The sequence below is a fragment of the Mirounga angustirostris genome, unplaced genomic scaffold (genome assembly GCF_029215605.1).
Source record: "Mirounga angustirostris isolate CCGP_5_RB_7025 unplaced genomic scaffold, mMirAng1.0.hap1 SCAF_13, whole genome shotgun sequence".
Taxonomy (NCBI): domain Eukaryota; kingdom Metazoa; phylum Chordata; class Mammalia; order Carnivora; family Phocidae; genus Mirounga; species Mirounga angustirostris.
Window position 1 is genome coordinate 60,455,792 of NW_026991721.1, and position 18,369 is coordinate 60,474,160.

At 49.7% G+C, this 18,369-nt stretch overlaps 1 protein-coding gene across 6 annotated transcripts in view; it reads left to right on the forward strand.

Annotated features, from left to right (window-relative positions):
- Positions 1–18,369, forward strand: part of LOC123857404 (liprin-beta-2) — a 176,925-nt gene that overhangs the window by 20,468 nt on the left and 138,088 nt on the right. Inside the window, exon 3 of one of the 6 annotated variants that reach the window (XM_045894215.3) lies at positions 2,083–3,407. The exons of 4 other annotated variants lie outside the window; for them this stretch is intronic. In XM_045894215.3, the coding sequence (XP_045750171.1) occupies positions 2,083–2,873 (791 nt within the window). In that variant the 3' untranslated portion in view covers positions 2,874–3,407. Of the gene's footprint in view, positions 1–2,082; positions 3,408–6,624; positions 6,907–18,369 lie in introns of those variants that run through there. One more of the 6 variants, XM_045894211.3, reaches the window with a different exon arrangement.

Here is an 18,369-nt window from a genome sequence, read left to right on the forward strand (position 1 = left end):
AAGGGAGGGCTTTTGCATGACGGTAAAAGAGCTGGAGAATTGTAAATCCCTTTTTTTTCCACTTCATCTTCCTCCACCTGTTTTAGACCCTTATGATCCTGTTTGGATTATAGAAATACTCTCCTAATTGGTTTCCCTGATTTTGGTTTCTCTCCCATGTATCCATCATACACACAACTGCCAGCTTACTCTCGACCATGATTCACTCTTGCTCAAAAACTTCAGTAGCTCCCTCCCTGCCTATAGAATAGAATCCATAATCCTTAACCCCACCCTCAGTGCTCCAGGCACAGAGCTGGTTTCAATCCACTGCTTTGTTTTATGCATCTAGTTTGAGGCAACAGCAAATATTTAGTTTATATTGGTTTAAATTCTGCACTACTTTACTAACACAAGTCGTGAATGTGGTTTTGTGAATTGTGAAGAATGTTATTCCTAACCATCTCAGAATAGTACCCATTAAGGGTCAATTCAAATGTAGATTATCCCCTTCCTCAAATGACATCACCATTCTCTGTCCTTTTCTAAAAAATCCACTTTAAGCTTTCTATTGTAGTGAGTCCGGTACCTATAAAGCAAGAACCATTCCTAGTTTATCACTGCACCTCAAAACTTTTGCACCCCAGTTTATAACACCTAGCTCAGTATCTCGCCTTTGTAGGTATCCAGTGTCTGCTGACTACATGCATGCATTCATGAATAAATAAATGAATGGATGAGTGGAGTTCTTATAATGTTCTAATAGGATTAAGGGCCAGAATCCTTAACTAGAAGGTGATCTCCTCAAGGTTAGGGTTGATATTATCTTTTTTATCCTTAATACTTAGTTAGCGTGGTTCTGGGAGCATTGTAAGCTAAGTCCACAGTAGATACTTGGTAAAATCTTGGCAAATGGAATTGAAACAGGCAGCTTCACCCCTAAATGATTCTCACTGTGTCAACGCCAAGAAGGTGAACAGGGTCTCTGACCCAGCAAATAGCTGTTTATATCCTGACTTGAATAAAACATTGACTCTTATAATTGGACAGCAGCTCCCTTAACAGAAATCCATTTATTCATTTAATTCTTTGATTTTTTAAACCATACCATAAATTGTGATTGATCTATGTGTGATAACTTTATTCCAGACACTGAAGGAAAAAAAGTAATCTGTGAGAACAGACACAGGAAAAGATGCTCAACATCACTTATCAGGGAAATGCAAATCAAAACCACAAAGAGATATCACCTCATACCTGTCAGAATGGCTAGTATCAAAAAGAAAGAAATAACAACTGTTGGCAAGGATGTGGAGTAAAAAGGAAACCCTGTCTACTATGAGTGGGAATGTAAATTGTTGTAGCCACTGTGGAAAACAGTAGGAGGTTCCTCAAAAAATCAAAAATAGAACTACCTGATGATCCAGTAGTTCCACTACTGGGTATTTAATCCAAAGAAAACAAAAATACTAAATTTGAAACGATACATGCATCCCTTTGTTTATTGCACCATTATTTACAACAGCCAAAACATATAGGCAACTTAAGTGTCCATCAGTAGATGAGTGGATAAGGAAGGTGTGGTGTATATGGAATATTACTCTGCCATAAAGAATGCAATCTTGCCATTTGTGACAACATGGATAGACCTAGAGGGTATTATGCTAAGTGAAATAAGTGAGACAGAGGAAGATGCCATATGATTTCGCTTATATGCGGAATCCAAAAAAAAAAAAAAAAAGGCAGAAACAGACTCATTAATACAGAGAACAAACTAGTCGTTGTTTTGGGGGAGCAAAATGGGTGAAGGCGAGTGGGAGGTACAGGCTTCCAGTTACAAAATGAATAAACATGGGTAAAAGGCACAGTATAGGGAATATAATCGATGGCATTGTCATAACATTGTATGGTGACAGACGATAGCTACCCTTGTGAGCAAGCATAACATAGAGAGAAGTTGAATCACTGTGTTGTACATGTGAAACTAATGTAACATTGTATGTCAATTGTGCCTCAATGAACAGAAAATACAAAAGTAATCTGTAAGAAAAGCAGCCATCTCATGTCTATAAAGTACCTCTCCGTTTTCTCCTGTTTGGCCAGGCTGTGACAACATGTTGATGGGCGTAAAGTCTCTGAAAATAGTGAAGAAGACTGTGGACACACATGGCTCTTGGATGAAAGATGCTGTCAGCAATTCCCAAAAGGTTTATTTCCTAGTTGGATCCAGAAACAAAACTGTTTGGGAATTTGCAAACATGCGGGCATTCATGGAGGATAGCACCAAGCCAGCCCCACGGAAGCTAATCCTAACACATTCCTGGCAGGGAACAGGCCAAGTGATCCACAAAGGTTTTCTGTTTTTTCACAACCAAGGGACTCTGAATGAGATCATCAAATATAATCTACAGAAGAGGGCTGTGGAAGATCGGATGCTGCTCCCAGGAGGGGCAGGCCGAGCACTGGTCTACCAGCACTCCCCGTCGACATACATTGACCTGGCTGTGGATGAGCATGGGCTCTGGGCCATCCACTCAGGGCCAGGCGTCTATGGCCATTTGGTTCTCACAAAAATTGAACCTGGCACACTGGGAGTGGAATACTCATGGGACACTCCATGCAGGAGCCAGGATGCTGAAGCCTCCTTTGTTTTGTGCGGGGTTCTCTATGTGGTCTATAGTTCTGGCGGCCATGGCCCTCACCGCATCACCTGTGTCTATGATCCGCTGGGCAATACCAGTGAGGACGATCTGCCCAAACTGTTCTTGCCCAGGCGGCCAAGAAGTCATTCCATGATCCATTACAACCCCAGAGATAAGCAGCTGTATGCCTGGAATGATGGAAACCAGATCATTTACAAACTCCAGACAAAAAGAAAGCAGCCTCTGGAGTAATGCCGTACAGCAAGGAGGGAGAGCACTAAGGCTGTGGATGCTGCTCCCCGGGACACTGAGGCCACAGCCCCTTTGCAATACAGTATCCCTCTGATCACATACAGGGATAGGGACTAGAACTGGACTTGCATATGCATCCTTCCCCTGGATGTTACGGCCTGAGTTATCTTCCAAGAGTGTAGATGAGAGTCTGTCATTCGGAAATTTTCAACTTCCATCACCCATCCAAACCTCCTGGCTCTCAAGGCCTTCCACATGCTGATCCAGCTTACGGCCTGCCTTTCCTTTACCCCCACCTCCCCATCCCCCTCCCCTGCCAACAATTAGAAATGTAGCCCACCTCCTAATACTCCTGGCTCCTGTCCTGACCTGTCCTGATGCTCTTTCCTCTTTCTTAAATGCCAATCTCCTGTTTTTCACTGCCCAACTAAAGTACAATTTCTTATTGATGTTTAATCTCTGTGTCCCCCAGCTCTGCCCCTTCACCAAGCTGAGGAGATACAAGAGGAAAATAAAACCACTCACATTTAAATACCACTTGGCTGTTACAAAGTGTTTGCTCCTATGTACATCATTTAATTCTCATGCCACCCTGTGAGACATGCAGAAGAGATCTTTATAATTGCCATTTTAGAGTTCAGAGAAGTTTAGGTGAGCCATTCAGAGGAACACAGCCTCAAAATGAAAATAGGTCTAGAAAATACCGCAAATCCCATAGTCTTTCCATTGCCCAGGGGAGCATCAAATACATATGTTTGTTCACCCAGCCTTTTATAAAAAATACGTTCAGCATCTCATCCTAAAAAATCATGGTCTGTCCCCTGCAGCCGGTTTTCACGTATGCACAAGACCTTCCCGTAAGCCCTTCGAAAGCTACTTCCTCCAGAAAACCAGCCTACAGCCTAAGGGTGAGGACCCCACCTGCAGCCTCATCTTGCCTTACCTTCCCCTGTGTCTCTTTCCTTGCTGGAAACACAATAAAACTGACACTAAGCAAATAAGCCTCATCAGGTTAGATTTGCGTACGCACCCTCAGCAGACAGGCTTGCAGGAAGTGTTGCCTGAGATTGGACTCGCTGTGAAGCTCCCCAGCACACTGAGGCCCTGGGGAGGGAAAGCTTCTGGAATCTGGCTGGAAGCCAGGTAGCGGGCCAGTGACTCCCTGTCACCGCAGGCCTGCCAAGTGGCACAGGTGACAGGGGACAGCTGTGCTTGTGCAGAGGGGCTTCTTCAACTCTTTCCCATGTGTTTGTCCAGTTCAGCCCAGTGTGGGTCACCAGCACAGGCTGTGGTGCCAGTCTGTGTCATGTGCTGATTAAAATCCGCCTTTCCAGGTTAGTCACATGAGAGGGTTTGTTTTTCGGGCTTGCAGCTGTTTTGCCAACCCTGCCAAGCTCAGGGTGGGACCGCGGGCGATGAAGAGACATTCTTGCCCCAGGGCATTTGAGTAGAGCTTTGGCAGAATGGAATCACTCACCCCATGTATACAGCACAATTACCCACAGTTCTAATAGCTACACAGCCCCGATCTTCGTGGAAGGAGGCAGGTATGGGTACATAATCCTGGTGATGGGCCCCACTCCATGGGTTTACAGACATCATCTCCCCCGGGGGGAAAATACCATTACCTATTTCGCAGGAATAAGGGGACTGCCTCAGGAGGAGGGTAGAGTGGGATTATCGGTGAGTGGAATTGTGTGTGGGTCCTGCACACAGAGTTCCTTTAGAGGCCAAGAGGAGGGTTGCCTTTCATCTGTGATACACTTGGATTTGACAGTTCCAAAGGGTGCCCCTGCCACTGACAACCCACCCGGGTGCTTTAAATTCCTGCAGCTAGAATCACTCTTTTAGGTCAAGACGTCGTCTCCCTGTTAAATGGGCCACTTTGTTTCCGGGGAGCCAGGGCAGGACAGCATGTGGGCCCACAAACATGGTCTCCGGCTTCTTTCTGGGGAACTGTTCAGCTCTGGGGTCTCTTGTCCGATCTTAGGGTGAAAGTCCCTATGACCTGTGACAGTGGTTTGTAAACTCGACTGTGCAGAAGAATCACCTGAGGAGCTTTTAAAGATCTTAATACCAGGCCATACTCCCAGATCTTTAAATCACAACCTCGGGGGCGCCTGGGTGGCTCAGATGGTTAAGCGTCTGCCTTCGGCTCAGGTCGTGATCCCGGGGTCCTGGGATCGAGTCCCGCATCGGGCTCCCTGCTCGGCGGGAAGCCTGCTTCTCTCTCTGCCTCTGCCTCTCTGTCTCTCTGACTCTCATGAATAAATATATAAAACATTAAAAAAAAAAAAAATCACAACCTCGGGAGGCAGGACCCAGACAGCAGATATTTTAAACCTCCTCCCCCAAAATGGTTCCAAAGTGTGAATAAACTTGAGAGCCAGTGACTTACACCATTTTTTAAGGTAATTTAAAAAAAGTAGTTGTATAGTTCTAAGAACAGATTTGCATTTTCTAGGGGCTGAGGTTAGGACACTGTGTCCACCGGGGCAGTAACATGTGGGATTTGGAAACACCCATGAACTCATGTGAACTGAGTAGCGCCTAGGTCTGCAAAAGCCTCTGCTGCTATTTTAAGGAAGTGAAAGAGAACTGCAGGGTGTCCTGCTGTAACACAACTCTCATGGGCCCCAGCCTTCCTCTGCTGGCTTTGCCTTTGGTCTGCTTCTGGCCACGTTCCTGCAGTGACCAGAGTCTCATATTTGTCGGGGTGGCTTAAGTTCTGTTCACATGTAAAAGTCTTCCGGGCACACTGGTAATTTCAGACCACCAAGGTAATTTGAAAAAAAGACGTGTCTTGTGGAGTTTGTCCAGCCTGTGGAAATGTACATTAAAACTGAGGCCCGGGCTGTCGCGACTCCTGCCAGAGCTGGGGACTGTGCCAGAGTCTGCGGTGTTGATGCCATCTGCGGCCCACAGGGATTTTAATCAGCTGAACTGAGCAACCAGTCCCGGGAGGCCCAGGCAAGGCAACAACCTAGCACTACAGCCAAAGGGGATTCAGGCCACACGCTGGGGGAAGGTGTTGGACTGAGTCTTCAGGGCCCAGTCCTGCCCTGATTCTAGAATCCATTCCTGTGGTTTGAGGTGCCAAAGCTTTTCTCCCGTCTGTGGAACCCCGCCTTGGGGCTGAGCATAGGGAAGTGCTTCTTGTCCTTAGCTGTTCACAAGACCCAGAGCAAGTGTCTTTGGTTGAGGCTGACCACTAGGGGGACCTCCACCCCAGGTCGCGGGGTTCAAGCGCGGCCAGACTCTACGGTGACTCCGAGCCTTCCAAACGGGTTGTTCAGAGACCGAGCCAGCCTCAATTTGGACTGCATCGCACGGGTCCGGGGAGTCCGAACACCCAATGGGTGCTGCTCTTGAGTGTGCCTCTAATCGGTCTTTCTGTGGCTTCTCTCTCTTTGCAATTCTCGATACAAATTGCTTTTCTGCTTCCTCGTTTTCATTTCCTACGGCCGGGGAATGATGCTGAAAGGCTGGAGAAGCCCAGGGGACTGGCAGCACTAGCGCCGGGACCCGCCCGTCGGTCTCCCCGGGGCCGGAAGGGTGCAGGGCGGGGAGGTGACAGGAGCGGGGCGGGGCTCCCTGGGGGCGTGGTCTCCGGGAGGCGCGGCTTGTGGGCTCTGAACGCGTTCCAGGGGGTGGGGCCGCGGCTGGGCGGACGCGGCGAAGGCAGGTTCGAAGGGGCGGGGTTGACGAGGCCGGTCTCGGAGAAGAGGGAACCGGTGGCAGACGGGTCCCTGCGGGTCGCCGCGCTGCCCGAGAAGGAAGGGGAGTTGAGGGGCGGTCCCAGGAGAAGGGGGGCGGGAGCAAGCTTGGGCTCCGGGACGAGCCTCCCGTGGGTCCCGCCCCCGTCACGTGGGCTCCAGACCCGGCCGCTGTCGCTCAGTCAGCCGGTTGGTCGGTCAGTTGGTCGGTGGGTCAGTGGCCTGCAGCTCGTTTCCCGGCTCTCATGTTCGGAGGTGGGAGGGACACGGGAGCGTCCCGCGCACCTGAGCCGCCCGGAGAGGAGCCCCGCACCCAGGTCAGTGGGCTCTCCCCACGCCCCAGGTCCCCTGCGCGTTCCGGACCGGGAGCCCCCGCGGGTGCATTGCCTGGGGAACCGAAAGCCCCCAGATTCAAGAACCACCCGAGGAGTGGGGGTCAGTGCCAGCAAGGGCCCCAGAGCGTGTCCCAGGCGCAAGGACAGGGACCCTCTTCCTCTTCTCTGGCCAGAAGACTGGGAGAAGGGTGTAACTCCCGTGGGATTTGCGCCGAATTTCCACCCAACCCTGCCCAGGACCTACGGACAATCCGCGCGCCCCTGCAGGTGCCAGCATGGCCCTGGAGATGCGCAGGATGGTCAGTCACCTCAGTTCTGTGCGGTATGTCACTGAAGCACCCGCGTAGTCTAGAGAGCCCACGGTGGTCGGGAGGTTTAGGGTCTGTTTGACCAAACATCTCTGTTCGGGTGTGCTCAGATGCAACGCCTTGACTGAGACCAACTCTGTAATTGCGAAAACGCAACATGCCTATCAAAATCTCAAGCCACTGCGTCCCAGTAGACTGCCAAACGGGGAAGGTTCTACTTGAAAGTGGGCTCCTCCTCTCCCTCATGACATCCCAACTCCAGACCAGCAGTTTTTCTTCAAATGAAGATAAGATTATATATTGAAAAGGTAGAATTTCCAAAGTTTGCAGGGGATCGAAACAGGCATTCTAGCTAGTCTTTAATCCTCTTAAAAAACAGACCCAGAGTGTTGTATTTTTACTTTTAGAGCCGCTGGTTATGTCGTATAGATCCGTCCCCCTTGCCATATTTCTAGGTCTACTTCCTATCTTTCTCTTCATCTGTCCCTTTCCTTTCCCAGTTCCTTAATTGATTATAATACAAATCTGAAGTGTTTCCGAAGTTTATGTTGCATTTTGTGAAGTTAAATGCCCAACTAAAGAAAGGTAGTTGGCTGTGCACAAAATTCATCTTCAAAATGTTCAGTCTTTGATTATTATTTGAATATAGAAAACACAAAATATTATTTAATTTAGAGATTGTTTCTCTTTAGGGCTTGAGAGGCAGCCCATTAGTATTCTGCTTAAATTCATATTTAAACGACCTTGAAGTGGGAAATAAGAGAGTTTAATGAATTTCTCACTTATTGCATTCATCCATGATTTTATCAATACATTTATTATTATTATTCTTACTTAGAGTTTTGATGATGTGCCAGCTATTAGCTTATTGCTACTGAGTCGACAAACTGAGAATCATGATCTCTACTGGGGTAGCGACGGCAGGTGTGCTGGCTTTAAGACTGAGCAGAATGGGATAAATGCTACGAGAGAGGGAAGAACAAAGAATTGTGGGAATTCCTTTTTTTTTTTTTTAAGATTTTATTTACTTGAGAGAGAGAACGAGAATGGGGGGGCAGCAGAGGGAGAGGGAGAAGCAGGCTCCCCACTGAGCATGGAGCCCAATATGGGATTCGATCCCAATCGTGACCTGAGCCAAAGGCAGATGCTTAACCAACTGAGCCATTAGGCGCCCGGGGAATTCCTGTCTTTCATCTGAGCAGGGAAGATCTGGGAAAATTTCAAGCAGATGACTTGCATGATGGATCTCAGAGGATTTCTCCTGGGTGTCTCCAGGCAGAGGTGGGTAGAGCGTGGCCTGGGCTCAGAGCTGTGTAGGCAGGCAAGCACCAGCTAACCGTGAGAAGCGGCAAGTGGTCCAACTGGGTTCCCAGGGCAGGTGCTAGACAGTAAAGTTGGTGACAAGGATGAAGCATGGCCCCAATTGGAAAGCATGGGAGCCAATGACAGGTTTTAAGCAAGGGACTGACTGATGGTTCAATGAGCTTCTCAAAGTCTGGGACCTTGGCCCTTGACCATCCCAACCCCTGGCCTGATACAGAGAAAATCCAGTAAATATTTGTGGAATGAATGATCAGGCAACACCGTAGAGCTGAGCTTCTCAACCTTTAACAAGCTTAAGAATCATGAGGTGGGTCTTGTTCAAATGCAGATTCTGATTCCTGGGTCAGCGGTGGGATCTGACCTGGATTTCTAACAAGTTCTAGGGTGGTGCCCTTCACTATCTCTGGCAAGGATTAAGGGCCATAGTTTGCAAACCTGGGGAGCTTTTAAACTGTTTGGAATGAAGTGGGTCTGGGATGGTGTTCCAGGTTCCCCCAGGTGATTCTGATGAAGGCCAAGGTGGGACCTGCTCAAGCCTACTGTGGCAGTGCTATGGGAAGGAGTGAGCTGAGGGGTCAGACACTGGGGCGGAGGGGCCCGTTAGGACAGTGAAGGCCAATCAGGATAGAAGTGGGGCTGCCTTATATTGGGCCTGAAAGAGTGGGACAGGTAGGAGAGACTCTAGAGATCGAATCTATGGGCCAGGGGTTCAGGGAGTGCTGGTATCTGTCTTTAGACTGGATAGCTTCCAGAGTGAGGAGGGGGAAACGATTCTGAGAGAATTCAGCTTTGGAGAGGAATGGCATGCCCTTCAGGCTGTAACATCTGATGTAAAATTTGGAAGTTGGTTTTGACGTAGCCATTGAAAAAAAAATTTTTTCCTGAAATACAAATCTGTTCATGATGCTTCCCTGCTGTAAATGCTCTGGTGGATCCCCTCTTGTAAAATATGAGAAGGAAAAGCTAATATGAATGCAACTAATGAGACATCTAAACATTTATTAAATTCCCAGACTGCACCCCCATTCAAGAAGAGACCCTCGGGGGGTGGGGTGACGTTGTTACCACTTGGTGTGGGCACAACTAGACTGCAACTTTTGGCAGCTTTGTGTGGTCCTGAGTCACTGTTTTTCCTGCTTCTTAGAGCAGTTCCACTTTATGTTTCCTGGCATCATCGGTTTCAGTACTTGATGGCACCTCTGGGTCTCTGTTTTCCAAGAATCCACAGGTGGCCTCAGAAGGGTGGGCTGTATCCCTTCTAGACTCTGAAAGCCAGGTCTTATTCGCCCTTGGGGATCTTCACGACATCCATTCTTATCTCTGATATGCTCAGTAAATAATCTAGGAGATGCTGTCCTAGGGCAATGTGTTCAGCTTCAGACCCAGATCTCCTCACAGCCTTGTGATTTTCCAGGGAGCTGCTAACTCTCAGCTTTGTCTTCAGGAAATGTATGACTTCTACTTAGTGCTCCTAGGTAATTCTTACTTTGGGACTCCTCTCTAATTCTTGCTTTCATTTCCTCTGTCTGTCACATCCACATTTATGCACACAGAGAGCTGACCCTTCCTTCTGCACCATGCTCTTAATCACCATGTTCCATGTGGTGCAGACATCTTGGCCCTGTAATAGATCTGTGGATGGAAGGTCTACATAAGATGGGATAAGATTGCCTCCTTGATAGGATAAAGTGTAGCATCCTTCTTTGGCACTGAAGGCCTTGCAAAGCCTGGCAGTAACATAGCTCACAGCTGCATCTCCACTGTTCCCCAGACTGAGTAGCTCACCAGTTTCTATCTTCATGTGCTTCTCTGTCTTTGCATGCACAACGTGCTCTTCCTGGAAAGCTCTTTCGTCCGCTCTGCGAGATGAATGAACTCTTATTAGGATGCAGATCAGACCCTTGAAACCCTCTTCTCCTACCTCTAAGTCACTTTGACCCTTCTCTCTGGCATATATATATATCATCGAATAGAGAACTCAGCTATGGTACTTAGGCACTTTATTTGCATGTCTCTGTCCACACCTGCTCCAGACCCTGAGCCGCTCCAGGCCTGCATCAGCCTTTGGGCACAGCCCTACACTTAGCAGATGTGCAGGAAAGAGTTAGTGGTAAACATGGGCCCTGAGCTGGCTGGTTTTGCAGTGTTTGCCCCAGTAAAGGGGGAAAGAGATAGGCTATTTTGCACCAGAGATGAGGGAAGAAACAAGAACAGAACCTGAAAGACTGGGACAAGCCCAATGAGGAGTGGCCCACATGGCTAGAGTCAGAGGGTGGGGTGGGGAGGGGACACGGGGAGAGGTGAGACTGGAGTCTTAGGCTGGGGCGAGGCCATGGAAGGCCTTGAACACTGCAGCTAAGGAATTGAAATTTTATTCCCATGACATTGAAGGTCTTTCAGTGTGGAAGAGACATGGGGTGAAATCTCTGCTTTCAGGATGATCCAGGGCTGGGAAGGGCAGGTTGGAGGGACAGGGAGCAACCTCCTGTGAGAATATGCTATTGGAGTAACCCATCAAGGTAGCTTAGGATGTAAATCAAGGCAGTGGCAGTAGAGATGGAGAGGGAGTGATCCCCTGCAGGATTGGGTGACTAACTGGATTTGAGGGAGAGGGAAAGGCAACAAATGGGACACTGACACTTTGTGCTAGTGTGCTGGGAGAAGAATGAGGCATTGTCATAGCATGGGAGCATGGAGGGAAGTGAGGATGGTTGGTTCCTTTTGGAATCAGAAGAGAGCCTTGGGTGCTTTCTTGCATCATATATAGAGACACATATCACACACACACCCACACACGGATGGTGAAGCTACCCAAAGGAACCTATCTAGGGTCACCCGCTGCTGGTGGCAGAACGCAGGCCTCCTGGCCCTCTGGTCTGGGGCTCTATCCTTTGGAGCACCGTGAGTTGGCCAGAGAAGAGCTGCCAGAAGGTCCAGATGGAGATTCCATTAGGCAATGAAAAATGGGAAAGAGACCAGGTTTGGGGTGAATTCAGTCTGCAGCTAAGACTGGAATCTTACAGGTCAAGGACTCAGAAGGGAAGTGCCTGCTGGTAGCCAATGCCAATGTGGGTGTGAAGGCTCCTGAGTCCTTTCTGTCCTCTGGTCTAGCTCTGTGTGGGCTGATGGGAAGCAGGGAGTGCTTTATGGACACTCACACTTGTTAGTGCTCAGTGTGGGTACATGTATATTAAATGGCTTTTCTGGGCATACAACCACCCCTCTCTCAGTTCTCCAGAAGGATGAAGTCTAAGACCCAAACACTTTTCCCCCCTGGCAAACTTTAGGGACCCATCCAGTCAGTCAGAAGTTGCCTGTGGAGTGGCGGAGTGGTGGGGGGCTGGTGGGGGGCTTTAAGCAGAGGCCTGTGTTTAAGGCCTGTGTCAGGGATCCAGATGGTTGGGGGAGGGCCCTAGCTGTAGGGTAAGGAGAGAGGACCTTATCTAGAATCTACACTGCTGCCTGGAGACTCAGTGGCCCTGAAGCTGGATTTCCTCTCCTCCTCACCTCTCCCTTCCACACCTTTCTGCCTGGCCGCGCTCCTTCGCCTCCAGCCTCCCAGGGCAGGTCCTACCTTTGCCCTGGCACAGTGGTCACCTTCGTTTGCTGAGGCAGAGCTGGGTTAATGCATGTGAAACATTTAGATTATTGCCTGGCATGTGGTAATTGCCAAAGGAAAATGAAGACAAGGAATGCTGGGAATCTACTTTGAGGGAAAACTTGTCAAGCCTCATGGCTCTTTCGAACTATGTAGCTGGATCTGGGAAGTGTCTGCCTTATCTTGTTTTGAGTTTTTGTTTTTGTGGCTCTTTATTTATTTATTTATTTTTACTGATACATAAATGTGTGCAGAGCCTGCTCATCCATGGTAAAGAATCAAGGACAGCTAGAGATTGCAGACTTGAGATTTGGGGTGTCCATGTCTCAGGAATGACTAATGTAGAGGTGAGTGGGTGGAGGGCCTTCTGACAAATCTCCAGGAACAGCTTGTTAACCCAGGTGAGGCTACGGGGAATCGATTGTAGCCTGGCCTCTCCCCCGGCCGGTAGCTGCTGAGCCGGTCCCAGGTGGCTCTGTTGTGGGTACATCTGTTTCCTCCTGGTGATGAGGAGAGGCAGAGGGAAGGCTTGCTCCAAATCCCAGGCTCGCTGTCTGCCTGCGTAGGGTTAGTCAGTGCTTGCTGGTTGCTGGGAGTGTGCTCAGTGCGCAGAGTCAGAACTCCTGCCCTGACTGTCGGGCGAGCACATGAATCCACAGTGACTTGTGTGCCTGGTTGGAACGGACCAGTCACATGTAGCTGGGCTGCTCTGCTGGGCAGGGACCGCTCTGACTGGGAGGGTCACTGCTGTGACTGCACTTGTATCCTGAGAGGTCTTAGCAAATGTCTGCAACCTGCTTCTGGCACAAAAGCCCACAAGACCCTGCCAAAAGGAGCTCCTGAGGCCGACAGACCATGCGTGAATGTGTGCTTGTGTGTGTGTGTGCGTGTGCGCGCGGGGAGGGGGGCAGGGGGAGAGAGAGAGGGAGAAAGGGAGGGAGAGGTACTTGTGTAGGAGCCAAGAGGCCTGTTGTCGGAATTGGGGAAAAGAGACGGGCAGAGCTCAGGCCGAACAGCAGTAATGAGCTACCTTTCTTTGCTGCATGCACACGTGATACCTGCTGTCTCTTCAGGGGCAGCGCTTTCCTTCCCCAGCACAAGGCCTCGTTCCCCCGACTCAGGTTTGGGCATGAATAGCTAGCTGGACACTGCCCGGCTTCATGAAGGCACCAAAGGTGCGGGTAGACTGGGCCCCCAGAAGGCTGTGTCCAGAGGGAGGATGGGGGAGCTTCCCGCTTTGGTGGGTTTCACAAAGGGCTTGTGTCCCGAGATGGGTGATATTATTCCCATCTTATGGGAGGGAAATAGGTGCCAGAGAACTCGATTTTTTTTTTTTTAAAGACTCCAAGTATTAGATTTAATTTATTGTCCAAATTGGGATACTTTTGAGAGTGAAAGGAGGCAGACAAATACTGATTTGGTGGGGTCCTGGGGTGACAGGACTGTTGTGGGTGTACCAGAAGTGTGGTATCGAACTCCAGATTCAGTAAGCAACCAGAGCAGGTGGGGGGGGCCGGGTGGGAGAGAGGGCTGCAGTCTGGGGAAGGGAGAAGTTAGAACTTGAATTTGGGCAGGAAAGGCAGATTCTATTAATTCAACATTTTACCAAAGCAAAAGAATTGTTCTTGGCTCTGACACCTGACCTTGACGGGATGTCATGAAAAAGTTTTATTACATAATCTCTTCTGTGACCAGCCAAGACATCTGGTTCTTCGATGCAATGCGCTCACCCGGTAACAACAACAGCCATCCTGTGTGTCCGTCTAGGTTTTCGCCGTGCCAACTCACTGGAGCTGCACAATGCCTCAGGCAGGGATTATTGTCCTGCTTCTGGAGATGAGGAAACAGACTCCTGGCCACCGCACCTTCTCCCCTCTCCCCCCCAACATGGCTCAGATGGGGAGGCTTGCTCTAGCATATGGACTTTGAACCAGACGGCCTCCATTTCAAGTCCACTCTACACGGATTTGCTGTTGCTACTTTGAGCATTAAGTTCCTCATCTGTTCAATGGGAACAATAATAAGCCTATTTCATTTGGTTCTGGTGAAGATTCAATGAGATGATGCACAGAGGGTGTTGATTGTTGATTGCGGTGCTTGGCATATCCAAAGTAGTCAGCAAATGGGATTGTTATCATATGTCCTCTTCTCAGGAAGCCTGGAAAAAAAAAAAAAAGAGTGACTTACATCATCCAGAGGGCTTATTCTGAAATCTCAGGGGAAAGGAGCATTCTCTGGGCCAGGTGTGTCATGAAAGGATAGCCACGGTGAAGGTAAAGTGCAAGAGGCAGAAGTGTATGGCAGTGGGAAACAGCCTGGGTTCAGATGGCTGGTCACCAACGTACAGCACAAAGGCAGCAGAGAAAGCTGAGAACCCAAACCAGCTCAATGAGATGTGGCGGGGGGAAGTGCAAAGTCCTGTCCGTAGGCTCCAAAAATCAGTGGTGTGGGTTTCCTACCTGACCATGTGGAAAAGCCCATATAAGTCAGCCTCGTTGCATTAATAGAAGTCCTGGCTTTAGACCTTGCTAGAAGATCATCCCTCTTTTTTCTGCACTGGCCAAGACTGGACACACAGCACTCTGGGAGCAGGTGGAAGAGGGATGCTTAGTGCTACAAATCTGGAGTCTGTGCCCTGCAAACTTTGAAAGGACCTAAGGACTGACAGGAAGACACCGGGGCTGTGCTTGTAATTTTCAGGTTGGGGAGGGAGCCATCTTGTTCTGTGTTGCTCAGAGGGTAGGGTTGCGGGTCCATGGTGGTGATGGGAGAGGGAATTAAAGAAGAGGCAGACTTCAGTTCAATATAAGAAGTTCTGCATAACTCAAGCTTATCTCAAGGGCAAGGCAGCTGTCTCAGAGCTTGTGTTGAAGTCTACCTGAAGAAGGTGTTGTCCAAGCTGTGTTCACTAGAGAGAAGTTTGCGAAATTGCGGGAGAGGCAGGATTTGCTGAGAGGTCTAACTAAAAGTGCGGCAGGATTGTGGAGAAGGTTGGCTTCTGAGGTGGCATAAAGGCAGGAGGCTGGGAAGGGTGGTCCCAAAGCTGTGCAGGAGCTTCTCTGTCCCAAGTCACAGGCTGAAGTCGTGCTCGGTAACAGACTGGGAGAGAGGAAGGGCTCTGAGGAAATGGCTTTGTGGCCTGAAACTCTGAGGCCTGGGATCCCAAAGAAGTGATTATACTCTGTATATTCTCTGTGGAGGCCTATCGTGGCTCAGCCACCTCAATGGGGCTTGAAGGCTCTTACAGACTCATGGCCATCCCTCGAAGATTTCAAGAACACAGTATCCTGGTATCTGAAGCACCAGGGCCATGTGGCCTAAGGCCCTGGGCTTGCAGCATCAAAGAGGGGATGGTGGATATAGGAGAGAGCCATCCAGGAAGGCAGTGGGTACGACACTGGGAAGTCTGACTGTCTGTCTTCAGCCTGGGCCACAGAGCCAGCTTCCAGCCCCAAGATTTGCCCGGGAAGGGCTGTGGGCAGCGGGGCCTTACTCAAGTAGGCTGAGGTTTTGGGTGGGGTGCATGGATGGAGGATGGAGAGTGCTGTGGTTAAGCAACGTGGATGCCTGAGGGGCACGCTATCCTGGCCTGGGTGGCAGGGAGGGAGGCCATGGAGGCCCTCAAGTCAGAACCGGCCCACTGGATCTAGGGCAACTCCCCCTTTTAGGAACAGTGGTAGAGCATAATTCTAAGTGCTCTGGAGCTAGGAGACTCATGACCTCATTTATTATTTCAGTCACTGAATGATTTTTGACCATCCTCTGTGCTGAGGACTGTGATGGCGGGAACCTGAAATGAGTAAGACATGTCCCCTGCTTGGATCCAACATAAGGATTGTACCCCTTCCTCAAAATAGGTAGTACTAACCACAGAGAGAACACGGTGAACATTCAGAGAAGGAAGAGGTTGGGGCACTTGGCTTGCTGAGGAGGTAGCATTTGAGATGTGTCTTGAAGGAAACATAGGGATCAGAGACACCCCCTTCTCTGGGTCCAGGGCATTTCTAGCAGAGGGGACAGCGATGGACAAAGAAAGGCATGGGGATGGTAAGTTAAAGGGCATATGCAGACAACAGCCAGTGGTTTGGTTTGGCTAGAACTGAGGAGTGGGGTTATATAGGGAACCGGGGATTGGAAGTCATCATTTATTAGTCCCCACCGAGGAGGAAAATGACTCAAGAAAGGTGACTTTTCCCAAGGTTTTCCAGCTGGCAAGAGCCTGAAATAAGACTTACCTGATCCTCAAACCCATGTTTTTTCCATTCTATCTTGCCACCATGTTGAAAGGTCAGATTATTCAGAGTCTCAAGTTTACCTCGAAGATCAAGCCTTCATGCTGAGGCAGGAAGCCGGTCAGGCTGCGCGTGTCCAATGACATTAACCTGTGAGAAGCACTTGGTGGACGTGGCCAGATTGTTAAGGACACAAAGTCAGCCCCAGAAAATATATACATGCACACAGAGAGATATATTTGGAAGTAAATCTCTAAAATAGTAGGAGGTTGCATAGTTGTTCATGATGTCATAGAAACTGTTAATTCCCGAGCACTATAGGCGATTGCTGATTCCCTGGCTGAATTCCACCCACTCAATAAAGTAGATTAGAATGGGGCAAGATAACCTGGAATCTTCTCTTAATTTACACAAAAAGCTTCTTGGCTTTAGTTACTTTGTCATTAGTAACAAGTTGCTTAGAACCCACCTCATCTGTTGGGGACCCCAGAGTGTCGGCAGTAAATGGATGTTAAGCAAGATGGTGCTCTGGAGTGGGTCAGAAGGGTGGGGTGAGGGATGGGAGTCAGGAAAGCCTCTGCAGGAACCCAGGTGGGGGTGTGGGTGGAGAGGAGGGGCCAGCATAGCTCAGTAAGCGGGCTGGGAGCCTGCCCGTGCAGGAGTGGGGAGTGGGGGCTGGGTGCTGCGTGAAAGGAGAGCATTGTTTCCACCAAGCATGTTCAGGCTCTAAGCAGGTGGGTGCTGGTGGTGACTGCCCACTGAAGTTGGGGTTCTACCTTATCTTGGGTGCTGTAGAGCCAGCCAGTCCTTATCGCTGATCAGGTCTGCCTAGAGCCCCATCCCGTGTTCAGCGTGGCTGCGCCCCCAGAGCTCAGAACCCAGATCTGGCCCTGGCAGCTACACCCTGCTTCCTCAGGGTGGACCTGGGGTCCTTTCGGCTGCCTAATGGGATGCTTCCCCTCGGACCAGAGACAGAGCCGGAGAAGACCACCTTAGGGAGGCTGGGGTGCCGATCGGGTAGTATGTGGGCTGCAGTGAATTGGGTTCACGTGTTAACAGGGGACTGCAGGTGGGACAAAGCTCTCCCTCCGCATCCTGCCTGCAAATCAGGAGCCCTTTGACAACTGTTAAGAGCTGCTCCAGGGTCACAAATCCTGTCCTCAACTATCATGGTTATGTGTATTTGAAAGAGAATTTTAAATAAATCTAGTGGCAGCCAAATGAGGGATGGCGTTCATGAGAAGGTTTCTGCAGGCTACGTGAGACACACATCTTGTTGCATCGCTGCGACCCGCCGCATCACAAGGAACTCTGGGGGCAGTTGCCTGCTTGGCTGTATGTGTCGTGTAAGAGTGGGACGTCCGCTGGGAGCAATTGTGGGGCCTCTCTGGGTCACCAGTACAACTTGACTGTCTTCTGTCCAGGCCACCTCTGAGCTGAAGGGGCCCTCCCAATGCCGGTGCCCAGGGCCAGGGACTTCCTGCTCCACGAATGTGGTCAGGCATGGCCCTTCCTGTCCCCAACCCCTGGAGCCTGGCTTCAGCTTTAGCCTCCATGTTTGGGGTCTCCCAGATTGTCTCCCAGCTCACCAGCTCTCTGCCAGGTGCCTGCCCCCACATGGCGCATGAACAACATAAACCCTGCCTGCTCATTGTCCCTAAGTGGGATGCCTGGGCACCCCTGCTGGAATGGCTGAGGAAGGCGCCAAGGGGCTGTAAGAGGAAGCACAAGATCGGTAGGAAACTTTCTGTTCGGGAGGAGCCAGTGGCCTGGACCTTCCTGTCAGATACTGCTAGAGAGACACCGAAGGCCCGGAGCAGGTGCACTGTGTGTGGAGCCCCAGGGCCTGCCACGTGGGGGGCTGGTTCCAAGGGATTTGGTAACTTCTCAAAGGGAGTCAATGTTATATATATATTTTTTCCCCTCATCCCAGCAATTGGAGCCTGATCAGGGGCCTTGGCTAAATTTGTCTTCTGGAATAGTG